The sequence below is a fragment of the Mustela nigripes genome, chromosome 2 (assembly GCF_022355385.1).
Source record: "Mustela nigripes isolate SB6536 chromosome 2, MUSNIG.SB6536, whole genome shotgun sequence".
In the NCBI taxonomy this organism is placed as follows: Eukaryota; Metazoa; Chordata; class Mammalia; order Carnivora; family Mustelidae; genus Mustela; species Mustela nigripes.
This window is the reverse complement of record NC_081558.1, coordinates 215,197,148-215,214,022: the sequence shown is the minus strand read 5'-3', so window position 1 is coordinate 215,214,022 and position 16,875 is coordinate 215,197,148. Positions and strand designations below refer to the sequence as shown.

Genomic DNA, 16,875 nt, shown 5'->3' with positions numbered 1-16,875 from the left:
AATGGGGCGGAGCTAGGAGGATATATGATGGGGCGGAGCTAGAAGAATCCTGACCTGGCCTGAGGGGTGACTATCAAGGGAGCGTCCCTAGGAAGCTGAAGTCAGCTAAGGGCCAGGGAGCAGCAGGAGAGGAGTCTGAGGGCGGGCGGGCCGCGCACAGAAGCTGCCTCACTGGACGGACCAGATGGCAGCCGCAGAGGCCGGAGCTGTGGATAGGAAGGAGCAGGAGCCCGGGGACAGAGGTTATCCGGGTGGCCTTGGCGTCTTCAGCAGAGATCATCTGTCAGAGATCTGAGCTTTGCGGGGAGCCAGGTGTGATTTACGAGTCCAAAGGGGATTTACAAAGGCCACGAGTTCTGGAAGCTGAACTCCTATCCAGCCAGGCCCACTCGCGAGTACTACGGGCGGATGGGAAACGATGATGTGGCACCAAGGGAATCCCTTTCAGGAGAATACGGGGAGGAGAGAGGGGCCCAGGGCCCACCCTGGATGGCGCCAGCAAAGCAGACAGCCACGACGAGGGCACAGGGACAGGACGTGCAGGAAGGAGGGCGCTACGGGAACGGAGAGAAAGCACGATGGGGCGGAGACTGAGCAGGGCAAGGACGGAGACAGTGGAGCGTCACAGCGTGAGTGCCGGGCGCTCTGTTGCAGGAAGACAACGCGGCAGGTGCGCGCCTGCCTGCCCTCGGCCCTCCGTCCGTCCTTCCCTCCGTCCGTCCCTCCGGCTGTCCCTCCCTCTGGACCACACAGTGGGGAGAAAACGCCCTGGGGTTTTTCATCTACTCCAGGGGCCACCCATTGTGACTCTGTTAGTGACTGATTTGTAACATTTTAACAGTTTGTAAAATAACATTTTAACAGTTTGTAACATTGTAACATTTGTAACATAAAATGTTAATACACTTTCACCTTTTGTAAAAGTTAAGTTGATTTGAACTATCTGCAGGAGGGCAGAATCCCAGAGGCCAGATGAGTCAGTGAGGGTCATTCGCTGGCCAGAAGGATGGGCTAAGCTGGGGGGTGGCTGGGTCTGCACCCAGGGCAGGGAGCCCCACGTCAGTGCCCGTGGGCAGCTCCAATTTGCAGATGAAGGATCAGACCTGGTAACTCACCTAAGGAGCCCAGTTCCAGATCGGACGGGGGCCCCGTGCCTCCAAAGAGGCATCTGTGAGTCCAAGGGCCTCCCCGGAGGCTATGCCACATGTCCTTGGAGGGCAGTTTCGACCCTCAGATCACAGAGTTCAGAGTCAAAAGTCATCCTAAGGCAGGTGTCATCCTGCATCTGGGTTTTTCAGATGGGGGAGCGCTGGGCCAAGCACCAGGGCGCTGCAGCTAGGAAGAGAGGGTGCCTGGGCCTCTAATGTCTACAGAACTCCATTTCAAAATACAGACCATGCATTCCTAGAATCCCATCTGAACAAACCGGGCCGGAGACAGCCCAACATTGACATTGCATTTAATTCCTCCTTTAACCAGAAAGCAAGCCTACGCCACAACAGGTGAGAAAGAACACACCCATCTTCGGGCCAGGCACGCGGACACAGGGACTCTGTGCCCCTGTCCGTCCCCCCCGCGCCCCCCTCCTTCTCCCTCCCCCCCGCTGGCTGTGCTTTCCCTGCCCAAGACGGAGAACCTTCCCGGGTCCTCGCCTTCCTGACACAGGCTCTGGAATCAGAGGATCCTTTTAGACGAGGCAAACAAATCTTGTAATCCCATTTCTACCACCACCAACCGTGGGCTACGATGCCCTGGGGGTGCCACTCTGTTCCCTTGTGGCTCCCATGGGGGCTGGCATCCCTGGCTCCCCAGAGGCGGGGCCCGTCCTGCGGGGTGGTCCTCACACACTTCCAGCCCGGAATACTCAGTCTGAGGAGGCTCGTGTCGGGTCTGCCGAGGACACTCTCACTACCAAAGAAAATCAGCATATGGCTCCATATTTTAAGCACGGTCTGATTTTCAGCCAGTGTTCTGAATCGAGGGCACTAAAAACTTCCCTTGCCTTTTTTTCTGATTCAGCAGATACGGGCTAAGATAGGAGCTTTCCTCTGGCTTGACCACTGCTGCCCGGAAGCCCTTTCAAGCTCCGAAGGGGCCTCTGTGCTGCTTCTTGTCCCGGCTCTTGTCCGTTCTCTCCGTCCACCTGCAGCTCCGCCCACGCCAGCTCCAGACTTCTGAAGTTTGGCTCAGGACACCCAAAACCCCTTCCTCCTTCCCCCGCTCCTGCTAGAACCCGGCAGCAAAGACCTGCTCAGCATTTTCCCATCAGTCTTTGGATTCGGCCGGGGGAGTTGTGGGAGAGTCAGGCTGGTGTTAGCAGCAGCATAAAGACTTTGCACAGGAGACACGGGTTTTTGGTGACCTTGCAAGGGTGACGCTGTACAAAGGCAGGCTTAGGACAACACCCAGGGAGCGGAGAAGAACATCCGTCTCACGTTCGAACAAAGAGCAGCTGCCCGGTGGGACATCAGACGTTTCTCGTTCTACAGCTCCCGTGTGCAGGGCGCACTGTGCTCCAGCAGCCCCCGACAGCCCCGCGAGGAGAACGTGGAGGCTCCGTGGGCCCAAATCCCGTCCCAGGCACCCCACTAGCGAGCAGGCGAAACCAGCCTCCGTTCTGGTCCATCCGACCCCCGAAGCCTTGTTCTTCCCACTCAGTCTACCCTTCGGTCTCTACCCTGCTGCCCGGAACCAGCTGGGAAGCTGGGGCCGTACCGGGATGCTGTCAGCCACGTCTCCAAAATTCATGTTGTTCTTGAGCAGGATTTTTAAAATTATTACACTGGCTGATCGGCCTTTGTCTTCTGTGAATCACATTCTTTTACAGAAGAACTCAAATCTCAGTACAGCCTGAATGAAGGCCAAAAAGAGTACGATTTGGGGTTCACAGGTCTTGTTTTAGAGGCTGTGAACATATTCCTGGTTCACTATTTCCTCTAATATAGAATGTTACCAAGAGGCTTTTTTTCTTATTAAAAAAAAAAAAAAAGAAAAAGAAAAAAAGTACTCCATCCAGGTTGCTATTATTTGAAATAATCAACAGCCCGGCACCTACAGATCCAAATTCCCTGGGGTTCGTCTGAAGAAATTCTTTGCTAGTTAAGAGTAAGACTGTACTTAACAAGTAATAGTTGAAAAATTAAAAAAAAAAAAAAAAACCCAATCCCTCAGAATCCTCAGATAAAGACTACTGAATACACAGGAGGGCTGCCTCCCCCAGCATGTGGTCATGACCTAGGGCTCTCCAGGATTTATCAGAACCCTGAGGACTCACCAGAGACGTGCGGGCCACCGCCTCAACCACCGCGTTGAACACCTTCTGGGGCAGGCGCAGGAGTGTGGTGCCGCTGTCCACGATGGCCTTGTCTGCGTTATACTGCAACAGAAGCGGGTTGGTGGGGAGAGGGTGTGCGTTCCAGGCAATGTGATTCTAGCCTGCTGTCCCTGTGTGGGTCTGCCACACACAGCTTCCAGCAGCCAGGGGACCTCACCGGTGACTCGACTCATGGCACAGTCTAGGAACTTGGACACTAGCCCAACATTCTCACTTCCCAGAAAAGGAAACAGAGACCAGGAAAGGGAAGGGACGTGTCCAAAATCAACAGCTCTCCCCTCACAGACAACTGCCCCATCTGGAGGTGCCCAGGTGACCCTGTCCCTGTCAAGGAGCTCCCAAGGGCAAAGGCAGCAGACCCCTGTGTCTTTCCAGATTCAAACGACACATCAATTACCATTTATGCAAATCCTCCAGAAGCAACTACTATCCCAGAAATGGAGAAAGAAGATTAGGATGGCCAGACACACCACATCTGCATCTAGGATGGAACCACAGCCACGTTCAGAGAAAGGATCTCGCATGTGCGCACATGGAAGTCTGCACTGCGTTGTAGCCCTCCCCTTGGAGTCGCTCACTGGATTCTTTAGTGTAAGGAAGTGCCTCTGACCAGAGAGCCAGCTCTATGGCCTTAGGACTGGAGACTCTCCTAGAAGGAGCAAGCACTGCTCTCCTGGGCTCGGGTGGGTTTCGGAGGCATCTGTGCCTGTGGGAACCGTGGTGGGCGCGTGAGAAAGGAGGTGGTGGCAGGGACGCACAGAAGGAGATGCCCGGCCTGCAGGCACTGCGGGGGACTGCCTGCCGCAAGCTGTCCTCCTCACGATGCCATTACATCCCCCAGGAACGCCCAGCGCAGACGGGGTGCGCACAACGCTCCTGTGGGACCTGGCGCCCCAGCTCTGCACGCGTGCCCCCTACCCCGTGAGGACAGTCAGGACACGCTGCTCTGCAGAGCATGACTTGTCCTGGAGGGAGAGGGGCGTGGCGGCGGAGGGGTGAACAGAAGGCAAAGCGGATGGTTTTCTTTGAGTTTCATTTTGCTTAATTGTAGCCCCGTTTTCTCCCTTGCACAGATTAAAAACCTGCTCTTCCAACCTCTGAAACACAGTCCTGGAACCATCAAGCCCAGGGGAACGGTGAACAGGGCTCTACAGTGTTCTTCGCACACGCAGGTTTATGCTTTTTTTTCCATATGAAGCTGAGTGACTGGAAGGAAGCAAGTCTTCTAGAAGGAGGAGTTCATTATCATACAAAAAGGCCCGATCACTTTTAATGTATGGATCTTTGATTTATCTTGTAATGTGCCTTCTAGTTTTCTTGGGGTTTTTTTGAAGATTTATTTATTTATTTTAGAGAGAGAGAGAGAGCGTGCATGCTTGTGGCGGGGGCTGGGGAGGGGCAGAGACTGAAGAGACTCCAGGCTGACTCCCCACGGGACACACAGCCAACCTAGGGCTCCATCCCAGGGTTCTGAGATCACGACCTGCGCCAAACCAAGAGCCAGACACTTAAGTGACTGCCCCACCCAGGTGCCCCCCCATACCTTCTAATTTCCTATTCCGGTCCCAGCTACAGTATTAAAGTGACACAAAGAGGTCACGATGTGCATACCTCTCTGCAATCCAGATTCAGGCTCTGGCCTCCGATTTCCAGCTTGAGAATCTCTATCTGGTAGTACCACTCCTCCTTAATAGGGGTATACCAGATGTCTCCTTTGTACAAGCTTGGCTCAATTCCACCCAGGACCTGAGAAGGAAAACATTTACAGGTATAAGAGAACAAATACGGAAGCATAGTCACAGGTTACACAGAGATGCATACAATCAGAATGCCCATCCACGTCTTACGATGATGTTACAAAACACAGATGCTTGGAAATTAAACAGGGAACATCTGGGGGCCATGTATCCAAAGGTCAAACAGTCTTGTGCCCTCGTCTGTTCCAGATGCTCTGGTGGTCTCCCTTCTGCAAAGGATGGCCCTGCATTTCTAGCCTTATCACACCAAGATGTACCCCCCCATCGAATGAGGCAGAACACTGTCGGACAAGAATTCAGTTCCTCAGAAGACAGAGGAAGACTCAACGGTCTCACACGTTTGCATGGAAGGCAGACAAAGGAGCGTCCCTAATCAAAATCTGATGGTGCAAAACTATAAAACATCGCCCCACATATCCTAGGCTGTCCTCTGTCCTGAAAACGGGGGTAAGTAAGGTATTCAGATCGGGTGTAGTGTAAGCAAATGAAAGCAGCTGCGTGTCTGCTTCTCACAGCTGGACAACTAGGGGGTTGTCAGCACCCACCCCGAGGGGCCCTTCTTGTGCGCTGTCCTTGTCAACTCTCATTTGAGACATCAGGGCGGCAGGGCAGGGTCCATCGAGGGGACACTCAGCCTCAGTACATCCACAGAGCTGGTGGCCTTGATCTGATCGTGTTTCACTAGAAAACTTCCTGCTGTGTGTGTGTACGTGTACGCACTTGTGCAGAGAAAGGACGCAGTGGTGTCCCTGTCTCAGCACCAGATTAGGAAGTCGCCAGACTTTCCTCCAACCAGTGGACCGACCCTGGGTAAGGCCCGCCGGCCACGCCCCCACCGGTCCTCACCCGCCCCTCTCCCACCTGCCACAATTTTTCTAGGAAATCGTTTTAAAAAGCTTTCATAGAATTGGGGGAAGCAATGAGAATCAGCTTCTGGCTGGCAGGATAATTAGAAAAGATAAAAATAATACCTAATTTTACCCATTCTTTTTAAAGGTTCTTTAAGAAGGGCGATCAAAATTCCACAGTACTGATGTATACATCTGTGTCTAGCATTTCCACCAGGGTGTTCACAAAACAGAAAAGCTGCCCGATTCATTTGTGATATTTTTCCCCCCTTGAGGACTAAAAGATACCCACAAGACTACCTCCGTTGGTACCAGATCCAGCCACGGGCAGCCCCGCCCCACACATCTGCATGGAGAAGACGTTGGGGATCCTTGCTTGGGCCACCAGGGAATCGAAGAACGTCTCCAGGGAACTTGACGGCTGTAGGAGACACAAGGACAGCAGCCCCATGACTCATGGCAGAGATGAGGACCAAGCCGAAGTTGACACGGGGCATGGGGTCCAAACCTGGTTTTCTTCATATCTGTTTTCATGGGGAAACAACAAGCATCTGTTCAAGGGCAGTAATTCGAAAACCAGCAACAGACCCTCCTATTACGCAATGTTTTCCTGTCTGTGTGGCTCTGCTGGAAAAATAAGATAGTATTTCTAAAATCGGAAGGAGACAGAGAAGATCCGTGCGGTCCCTGCGCAAGGCAGAGACGCAAACCTAAGACACTATTTCTAGAGCTGCTGGTACGTCGTCACATTATCACCACGATGCCCTTTGAGGCAGGCACGAGGCGTGGACGTGGGTCACCAACGGGGCTGGTGGGATCCCATCTCAGCGTGAGCCAGGAGAGAAGCGCCTCTGGGAGTGGCCTTCGTGGCTTCAGAAAACGTGCTTCACCTCTCTAGGCCACGGTCGTCTGCCACACGCCAGGTGCTAAGCTTGAGACCTCTCAGACCCCAGACTCTGCTGAGCTCCGGGGAGCAAAAGAAGAGCAGCAGCAAAGGACAGTCCTGCGTCCCTGAGCTTGAAAAGTCCCCGATTCCCAGCTACCATAGTTCAGTGGACCTAAGTGGCCTATGCTTTCCTTCCGCAGAGCTAGCACTCACGCAGGGCGCCCCATGTCTCCAGAACTCCGTGTGCGCACAGCTCTGCGCTGGGGGTGGGCTTCCAGGCCTGCAGGTCCCGAGGACCAGTCAGGGACCTGTGCACAGACTTTGGGTTTGACAACCGGGGATACGGATCACTCAGAGATGTTGGTTCCTGATGGAAATTTACTTGTCGTGGCCCCGTTGCCGGGCAGATTCGGACGACCGGCAGTCAGCATCGGGACTATCATTTACTGCCCGTAAGAATGAAAACTGTAATTCTGGGGAGAGCAAGCACAAAGCTTCTCATTTATTATTTAACTCAGTTGCATCTGGCCTCCTCCGGCTTCTGTGGGCTCTCTGGCAGGACCGGGCACCATATCCTCCCACCGCGTGTGCGCTGGCGTCCCGGGGGCCGATGGACCCGAAGGGGGCTGGGCGTGGTGCTGGCCCGGCCACCGTCCTCCTGGCCACCTGCGCGGGAGGCAGCAAAGGCAACACCGCCTGGGACTGAATTCTGGCTTCGCCACCTGCTCCCCATGTGACCGGTTCCTTTGTTTCTCTATCTGTGAAACGGGGAAACAGTAGCCTCCCGGAGCTGCTCCTGGGGCTTCGATGAGCCAGTACACACAAAAGCCTTGCAACGGTGCCTGGCCCGCAGTAAGGGATCTATTAGGATTCTGCCCAGTCATTCCTCAGGTTCCCTCTGGAGGTTTGAAAACATACAGGTACCAAGGTCAACCCGAGAGAGCCCAGCTGGTGGGCGTGCCGCTGGACGCAGGCATCTGTGGTGTGAGACCCCGGCAGGCAGGGTCTGAGGCACAGCCTCGGTGGGAATCCTTGGCGGGAAGCATCGTGACGGACTGGGGTCGCCACGCGCCGTGGCCACCCCTGAGGGCTCGGCCAACCAGTTCCGCAGCCGCTCTGGCCCACCAAGCCGCACATCCAGCCACGCACCGCGCCCTACCCATGCCCTGACCATCTCCCCAAACCTGGGACAGGAAGCCAGTCGCCGTCATCTCAGAATTCCACACACAAGAAGGTCGTGTGGCAAGCCTGGCCACCCTGGGGACCCAGAAGTCATCATTTGCAAGGAAGCTTATTTTCAGTACTATCCACCGCAGGCAAGTCAGCTTTATTCTGCCGTCCCCCCGAGAAGCAGCACGAAACCAACCATGCTCATACCTTGCCCCGTCCGAGCCAGGTAACAAAGCAATGTTTTGTCCTCGGTCACACTGTCTATGAACTTGTACTGAGGAATGTGTGTTATTAAAATGAGTCTTCACAGTTCATATTAAGCTCACCCTATGGTACTGAGAAGAAAGGGGCTCCAGAGCGCCCCAGGCTCTGGGCGAGGAGGGTAAACCTCTCCGACCCTCAGTCTGCACATCCGTAAAATGGGAGAACGTGGCCACCCACAGGTCACCAGAACCCAGGGAACCAAGTCCTGGGATGTCCTCAGCCCGCCTGTCTCATAGGCCTCTCGCTCCTTAAGAGTCCCAGGCTCGGAGGTGCCTGGCTGGCTCAGTGGGTTAAGCCACTGCCTTCGGCTCAGGTCATGATCCCAGAGTCCCGGGATCGAGTCCTGCATCGGGCTCCCAGCTCAGCAGGGACCTTCTCCCCCCTCATACTCCCTCTCACTCTCAAATAAATAAATAAAATCTTAAAAAAAAAAAAAAAAGAAAGAAAGAAAGAAAAGAAAAGAATCCCAGGCTCAGGAACTCCCCTGCCTGCCGCCCGCTCCCCACCTCGCCCTTCCGTGCACCATTACTAGTGAGCTGGGGCCGGGACGGACATCCCTGTGGGAGAGAAAACAGGCTTTCCCCCGAGCATCCTCATGGACCAGGAACGGGCTCCGCAGCCCCTCCAACCTGCTTCTGCTCCGTCCACACTTCTCTGGCTGCAAGCTGAGCGCTGACCAATCAGAGGGCAAGATGCAGGGCCCAGGACGGCCAGGAGGGGTGACCGCCTTCTGCTCTGCTCCAGGACTCACCCTGGTATTTCATCCGCTTGACCCGGTTCCTCTCTTGGGGGAGACTCCCCAGCCTGCCTCCCCACCCAGGCACACCAACGTCACTCCCTTTGGGCTGGCAGAGTCCAAAAGTTTGCAGATCCCGTCTTTCCCATTTTGTGCAAGTTCCGATGCAGATGAGAGCACGGGCTGCACACGTTCCCCTCGGGGCCTCCTGGGCCACTGGCCTGTGGTCTCTGGGATGCGCTTTCAGGCCCTCCCCGGGCTCCGGTGGCCCCTCTGGGGTGTCCGCACCCACGGGGAAGCAGCACGAGGCTCTCTCCCTGGTGGGGTGTCTCCCTGGCCGAGGCTCCAGGGCCGGCCACAGGCTCCACCATCCTTGAGAGAACGTATGAATCTAATAAGTGTGTTTTCTTTCAATCCTCCCCCCCCCAAAAAATGGGTCGATGCCAAAATTCAAGTGACTCGGATTCTGTTCACATTTTTAAACTGCAGAAGTAAAATAAGAAAAAACAAAGACAAATGAAACTAATGCTATGGGTGCATCGTGGCGGGAAGGTTCAACGGATTCACCATTACCTTAAAGTTTCAAGATGCCTAGAAACATAATTCACTGGGTGACCACGGTTGGTCTCCACCACGTGACTCTCAGCGACCAGCGTCGTCTCCGGCAGCTGGGACCCCCTCCCCCCAACTGCCCAACTCGTCCCAGCTTTGGTCCTACTTCGACCCCAGACCGGCCTCACCTTGGCCAGAGCAGCGTAGGCGAGTCCCAGGATGCCGTTCCACTTGATCCCAGGCAGAAAGAAATTCTCGGACTCAAAGATAGTGGCGATGTTGACGAGGAACGAGCTATTGAAGCCTTTCGGGATGGTGACGATGTCCTCTCCCACGAAGCCCGTCCAGCTTCCCTGCGTGTACTTCACCGTGACATCGAAGCCCTTGGAGCGGTAAGTGCTTGACCTGGAGAAGGAAGAGACAAGGCCTGGGGCTGGAGCCGCGCGCTGTGTCCAGACGAGGTAGCCGGGCACGGTGGCCATGACCGCTCCCCTGAGCACAGGAAAGCACCCACATGCAATTCTTCATCATTAACGGCGATTCTGTTGACTCAGTGGGCAATTGCACTAGCCAGCCTCACTCACATCTGGGTGGTGTTTCCATGCCAAGTGTGCAGGCAGCTCTGGGGTCGGCACATAGCCCCGAGTTTAACATTTACCCAAGGGGGGGGCCCATAACTTACTTAACCACATCTGCCTTTGCAGGGGCCCCGCACTGCTGCTCTATGACACAGGGAGGGACCTTCAGGTTTCGACGTCACACCCACAGCCAATGTGACAAATAAAGACTACCCCCACGCCTTCCTCCTCAGGGCTCACATTGCCTCCTGATGTCACAGCCTCTTTCTCCAGGCTGTCTCCAAATATGGGGGAGGGGTGCCGCTAGTGGCCTGTAGGGACACGAATCCCTGTGACACCGTCTGCGGTCCTACGTGCCCTATGGTAAGACCAGCTTAAACAGAGTCATGTGAAGGAGATCAGACCACAGGCAGGGCAGATGAGAATTCTGCCCTCGGGCTTTCAGAGACAGACAGTAAACAAAGAAATACATAAAATTCCATTCTAGGCAGTGGTAAAGTGGAAGGACTGCCCAGGGAATAAAGTGGGAGTGCGGGTAAGGGCATTGACTTGGCAGTCACCCAGGCCTCTCCAGTGCAGCCACCTCTGTGGGAGACCCGCGTGAAGACAATGAGCCCCATGGGAAGGATGCTCTGGACAAAGGACAGCAGGTGTCAAGGCCCTGGGATGTCCAAACCTGTAAGGTAATTTCTACACCACCTGAGTTTGAAAACTCTGCTGAATTAGAGGACGGGACCCAGAGAATGTCTCTGGGCAAATATCTGAGCATTCCAACCACACTCACTCTAGGAAAACTGCCAAATTCCCAGAGAGATATCCGTTCACCAAACAGATCACTTGTCCAGTGCTACCGTTTGCCTGAGGTTTTCATTCACTGTTTTCACACTGAGCCTTTGAATGCCAAGTCTGTGTCGTAGGACTGTTCGAACTAGTACAGTCTTGCCAGGGGTCCAGAAGGCAGTTAAGTCAAAGATGGTCTGACCTCTTCGTTGGGGGGCACAGCTCTTAAGCTTTAAATATGTTAACAGTCTTTAGTTCAGTAACGGTACTTCTGAGCGTCTGATCCTAAAGAAATACTCAGAGATACAAGACGGAGATTCAGGGACAAAGACAGTCATTATGTTTTAAAACAGCAAACAGCTGAGAACAACCTAAATGCCCAGCAGAAAGGGAACCATTCAGTACAAGTATAGTGCCCCCCAATGATGGAATATTAGGTAGACCTCATTCCCAGAATGCCAAAGAATGCTATTTACAAAGTCATTTTCAAGGACGCAGAAATAAGGTTGAAGAACTCTCGGTGGTTCCCTCTGGGGGTTGGGATTTGGGAGGGAGACTCGCCTTGTGGTCAGGCCCATCTGGAATTTCTGCACACATAGCTTTGATAATCAGGGGGAAAAAGTGATTCTTGGGGGCCTGGGGGGCTCAGTCAGTTAAGCATCTGCCTTCAGCTCAGGTCATGATCTCTGGGTCCTGGGATCGAGCCCCACATTGGGCCCCCTGCTCAGCGGGGAGTGTATGTCTCCCTCTCCCTCTGCCCCTCCCCATGCTTATGCACTCTTGTCTGTCAAATAAATAAATGACATTTTAAAAATATATTAAAAAATAAAAAATAAAGAACAAATATGTGATTCTTTCAACGTCTGGCACACACATTTTGGAGAAATTTGATTTATGTGAACTTCAAAATGGGATATAAAATATGAAGACTGCTTGATTTTAGTATTTACCACCTTAGTTCACTCGGCCACGATCTTTTTTTTTTTTTTTTTAAATATTTTATTTATTTATTTGACAGAGAGAAATCACAAGTAGACAGAGAGGCAGGCAGAGAGAGAGAGGGAAGCAGACTCCCTGCTGAGCAGAGAGCCCGACGTGGGACTCGATCCCAGGACCCTGAGATCATGACCTGAGCCGAAGGCAATGGCTTAACCCACTGAGCCACCCAGGCGCCCCACTCGGCCACGATCTTAAAGGGACAGCAGCATTAGGGGACACCGCGCATGCGTGTGTCTCCTGGCAAGGGCAGACACAGAGAGTGACAGGGGACGGGTCTGGGCACACGGAGTGCTGGGGGCCCGCCCATCAGAAGTCCCACAGGCAGGGCCGTCAGGTCACAGAAGCAGGAGACCAGAGGGTCGCTGTTGTCCCACGTTGACTGCCAGCACCGAGTCAAATGTATCTGGTGCGAGACAGGGGCTATCTGCATGTATGCTGAACAGCAATGAGAACCCCGACTTTGGACCATCTGGGGTCGTTCCTCATGTGTACAAATACACCACCGCTCACAGAAAAGGCTGTTCTGAAATGGGCAGAGAACAGGATCTGGCCCAGGGTCAGCACGCTTTTTCCATCAAGGTCTGAGGAAACAAGTTCCACCTTCTGTGGGTCCCATGGTCTCTGTTACGTCTCCCCAGCCCTGCGGGTGTAATGCGGAAGCAGCCAGCGAGGAAACTGACCAAATGCACGCTGCTGGATTCTAATAAAGTTTTATTAACAGAAGGAGCAGGCTGGAGGTAGCCGGAGGGCCTCGTTTGCCAGCTCCTGGCTGCAGAGATTCGTTTTCTCCCCAATACAGCCCAAAATGCCGCGACTTCCTTGGGAGAAGCTGATTTATTTTTACTCTGCCCAGACTACAGAACACTCATTAGAACCTGCTCATGTCTAAGCGCCCGAAGCAGCCTTGTGGGTGTAGACCGTGAGGTTCCTATACTACCCCGACCAGCTTGCTTGTCCCCTCAGGGGGACAAGCCCTCCGGACACTCTGATGATGCCACTCGCAGAGACAAGAGGCCCTTGATGTTACACAGCTCGGGTTCAACCACCAGTTCCACTGCTCAGCTGTGTGACTCCAGCCCAGGTTACTTAACCTCTCTGTGCCTCTATGGCTTCAATAGGAAAAGGAGACCGCGCGATACCACAACCCCTGGGGTTAATTCTGAAGACCAAGAGAGCAAACTCCAGAAAGCACTTAGAACAAACCCTGGGACAGAGCAGGTGCACAAGAAAAACACCTGGTACTATCATAATTATCCGAACACTTGCTGCCTTTACTCCGTCTGTGAACAACTACTAGAAAGTGCAAGAATTTTTTCCCTGGGGCGCCTGGGCGGCTCAGTCGGTTGAGCGTCTGCCTCTTGCTTTCGGCTCAGGTCGTGATCTCAGGGTCGTGGGATGGAGCCCTGAGTGGGGCCCCGCGCTCCACGGGGAGTCTGCTTGGCATCCTCTCTCCCTTTCTGCCCCTCCCCCCGCTCACATATATGCTCTCTCTCTCTAAATAAATAAATAAATCTATCTTTTAAAAAAAAGTTAATTCCCTGAAAATGCTCCGACAGCGTTACTTGTACTGAATACCAGAAACCGTCTCATCCGGAAGTCCGAGCGTCCCCACGGGAAGGGGCTAGTCTGTTGTACAACTTGGTTAAGGCGGTGAGGGGCCGTCGGGGAGGGGAGCCATGGGGGCGGGGGGCCTCTCCGTTTCTAAAGGCAGAGTTCTCCGGCCTTCCAGAGCAGCGCCGTCCAACAGAACCGGCCGCCCTGACGGAAATATCCCGTACCCTATGCCGGCCAGTACGGTAAGCAGGGGCGTCCTGAGCACTAAATACGACTGTACAGGGACTGGAGAGGTAGGCTTACTCCATCCAGTGCTCGGTAATTGAAATACCCACGTGGTTGCGGCTACCCTGGTAGAAAGCGTAGTTCTCGATAAGGCGAGAGGAAAAGTAGGTGCATCCTCTCTGAGCTCCTTGAGCTAAGCCTCCAAGGGCAAAAGCCCCAGTGATGAATCGTAAGTAAATCTGAGGGCTATCGATGTAGAGTTTCCCGCACTGAATTGGGAAAAAAAAGTATTCCCCCATCTTCGTGACTCTAACATCCCCTTTGTTGGCACTAAAATGCTTTGGCTCGCAACTGCTCTGCGCATTAATTACGATCTTGAGAAAACCCCGGACTGGCTCGTCCTGCGGCTCCCGTTCTGGGTTCTCAGGAACAGCCGTCGGTCGGGGACACAGGTAGCCAGGACGAAGTCCACTCAGCAACAAAATCACTTCGAACCAAGTTCAGAAGGCATTCTGCCTCCGGGAAGAGTGTTGAGGATACACAGGACTGAAAGGGGAAATCAATGAACAGGGGAGAAAAGAGCCAGAGACATTTTATTTTAAAAGGAACCGCTACTGTTTTCGGAGGACGTGAGAAGAGCAGGTGGGAGGGCAAAAGTCACAGTCCTGGGGTCTGCTGCCCCCCAGGGAACGAGGAGTCTGGTGAAGAATGCACCCAGGGGCTCTCCTGCATTTGGGGGGCGGGTTGGAACCTACCTTCAGGGTTGTCAGACTGGCCCAGGTTGGTCCCTGGAAGGTTCTGGAAGGCTCCGGAAGTGACCAGACCAGAGTGGATGGGGCCACTGAAGGCCCAGTGGCCGCTCCACCAGCCTGCCCAGCCTGGAGAGTCGCCATCATGCCCAACAAGGACCAACGCTCGTGGGCGCCAGCAGTCCCCTCCGGGACAAGCAAACAAACGTGGGCTTGAGGAACAATCAACCATCAGGCACACATACGGCCCATCGGCCTGAGGAGAGACGCGCCCAGCTCGGCCCCCTTAAGGAGGCTACCTGGTAATACCCTAACATCCTACCCCCACTCACAAGCATCATTTGAGGAAACTAACTGCCCCCTCGCCACGACTACTCTTTGTGTCTTGACCCAGATGGGAGTACTTCCCCGGATAGTCTAACAGAAGGTCGGGGGACGAGTATACCAGATCTTTTATCAAACCAACTGGCCGGAGGCTGTTTTATTGGCTAAAAAAGAAGGACATCTAAAGAAACACACAATCTTCTTTCTGCCATGAAGAAACTCATTGGAACATTCGCCACCATGAAAAGAGGGCCTCCGATGGGAGGAGAGGCCACACAAAGGATTAATGGAGCCTGGAGGCTCATTCCAGAAATCAAAGAGCTCTTGTCAAAGAGCCCCATGCCAAATCTCCAATTACTGGGAAATGTTTCAGGAAGCATTAAAACCTGAATATCCAAAGACTGGGGAACTGGAATCAGAGCTGACAAACCCAACCAGAAACCTTATTATAACTCAGGGAGATCAGAGGGACAAGCAAACACAGAAGCATCACAGGGCAGGGAGCTGCATCTCAGAAAAGAACCCTCTGTCAGAAACGGAGATGGCAAGCGAGAACATTCTCCTGGCTTCCATTAAATACGACGGTGGAAAGCATACACCTTATGCCAATCATAAAGTCAGCTGGAAGCCATATGCAAATCAGCAATGCACCATTTTACAGAAAACGTTCCTATCTTCACAATATTAGATCCATGTTTGGGACGCCCCAGTGGCTCAGTCAGTGCAGCATCTGCCTTGGCCTCCGGTCATGATGCCAGGGTCCTAGGACTGAGTCCCAAGTCAGGCTCCCTGCTTAGTGAGGAGTCTACTTCTCTCTTTCCCTCTGCCCCTCCCCTTGCTCAGGCACACATGCTCTCTCTCAAATAAATAATCTTTTTTTTAAATAAATAAATAAATTTGAGTCAAACAGAAGCGTGTGAGAAGCACGGGATATAAAAACAGAGGAAGGGAGAGAAAAAATAGTTAACACAAATCTGAGCAGGTACCTAATCTGCAAAGCACCCCTCTTTGTAGGGACACAGCTGATGGGACAGAACTTGCCGCAAACTCAGCAATGCGATGCTTCCCATCTGATTCGGTTAAGATACCTGACAAGCCTGTGGTAAGAATAGTTCTCTTAAAAGGAAGGCCAGGGGTCCAAAATGTGGGTGGCGTCTTACCGGCCCTAAAGACCTTTCAGCAACACCTGGGAACAAAGAAGGTGGGCTGATGTCTGGGTGACAGAGCCTGGGGCACCCCCTGCCTGCTGGTTGGTTCTGTTATTTCTCTATTTGCTCACACACGGGGCACCCAAGAGAACCCCGAGTGCTCAGAAAGCTGGCAGAGGTCCCTCGGCTCTCTTACAGAATTAGAAGAAAGGAAGGCTTCACCATCGTGGGAGCCACGAGTTTTCACATTAAACCAAGCTGCATGTTTAAGGATGAAAAACAGTAACAACTGCCACCTGACCACCAACCCAGCCAGCAAGGTGAGCAGGTAAGTTAGTAAAAGGTAAAAGATTTATGCGATCTGAAGAGAAACCAGAGTATTGAGCAGGTAAGTTAGAAAGACATGTCCTGGGGCGCCTGGGTGACTCAGTCGGTTGGGCATTCGACTCTTGATTTTGGCTCAGGTCACAATCTCAGGGGTCCAAAATGTGGGTGGCGTCTTACCGGCCCTAAAGACCTTTCAGCAACACCTGGGAACAAAGAAGGTGGGCTGATGTCTGGGTGACAGAGCCTGGGGCACCCCCTGCCTGCTGGTTGGTTCTGTTATTTCTCTATTTGCTCACACACGGGGCACCCAAGAGAACCCCGAGTGCTCAGAAAGCTGGCAGAGGTCCCTCGGCTCTCTTACAGAATTAGAAGAAAGGAAGGCTTCACCATCGTGGGAGCCACGAGTTTTCACATTAAACCAAGCTGCATGTTTAAGGATGAAAAACAGTAACAACTGCCACCTGACCACCAACCCAGCCAGCAAGGTGAGCAGGTAAGTTAGTAAAAGGTAAAAGATTTATGCGATCTGAAGAGAAACCAGAGTATTGAGCAGGTAAGTTAGAAAGACATGTCCTGGGGCGCCTGGGTGACTCAGTCGGTTGGGCATTCGACTCTTGATTTTGGCTCAGGTCACAATCTCAGGG

At 53.2% G+C, this 16,875-nt stretch overlaps 1 protein-coding gene across 1 annotated transcript in view; it reads right to left on the bottom strand.

Moving 5' to 3' along the window:
* The window catches only part of BACE2 (beta-secretase 2), an 85,609-nt gene that overhangs the window by 29,513 nt on the left and 39,221 nt on the right, over window positions 1-16,875 (bottom strand). Inside the window, exons 3-6 of the mRNA XM_059392377.1 lie at window positions 9,736-9,952; window positions 6,232-6,360; window positions 4,946-5,080; window positions 3,275-3,376 (exon numbers count right to left, since the gene is read on the bottom strand). Coding sequence (XP_059248360.1) covers window positions 3,275-3,376; window positions 4,946-5,080; window positions 6,232-6,360; window positions 9,736-9,952 — 583 coding nt within the window. The remainder of the gene's footprint in view (window positions 1-3,274; window positions 3,377-4,945; window positions 5,081-6,231; window positions 6,361-9,735; window positions 9,953-16,875) is intronic.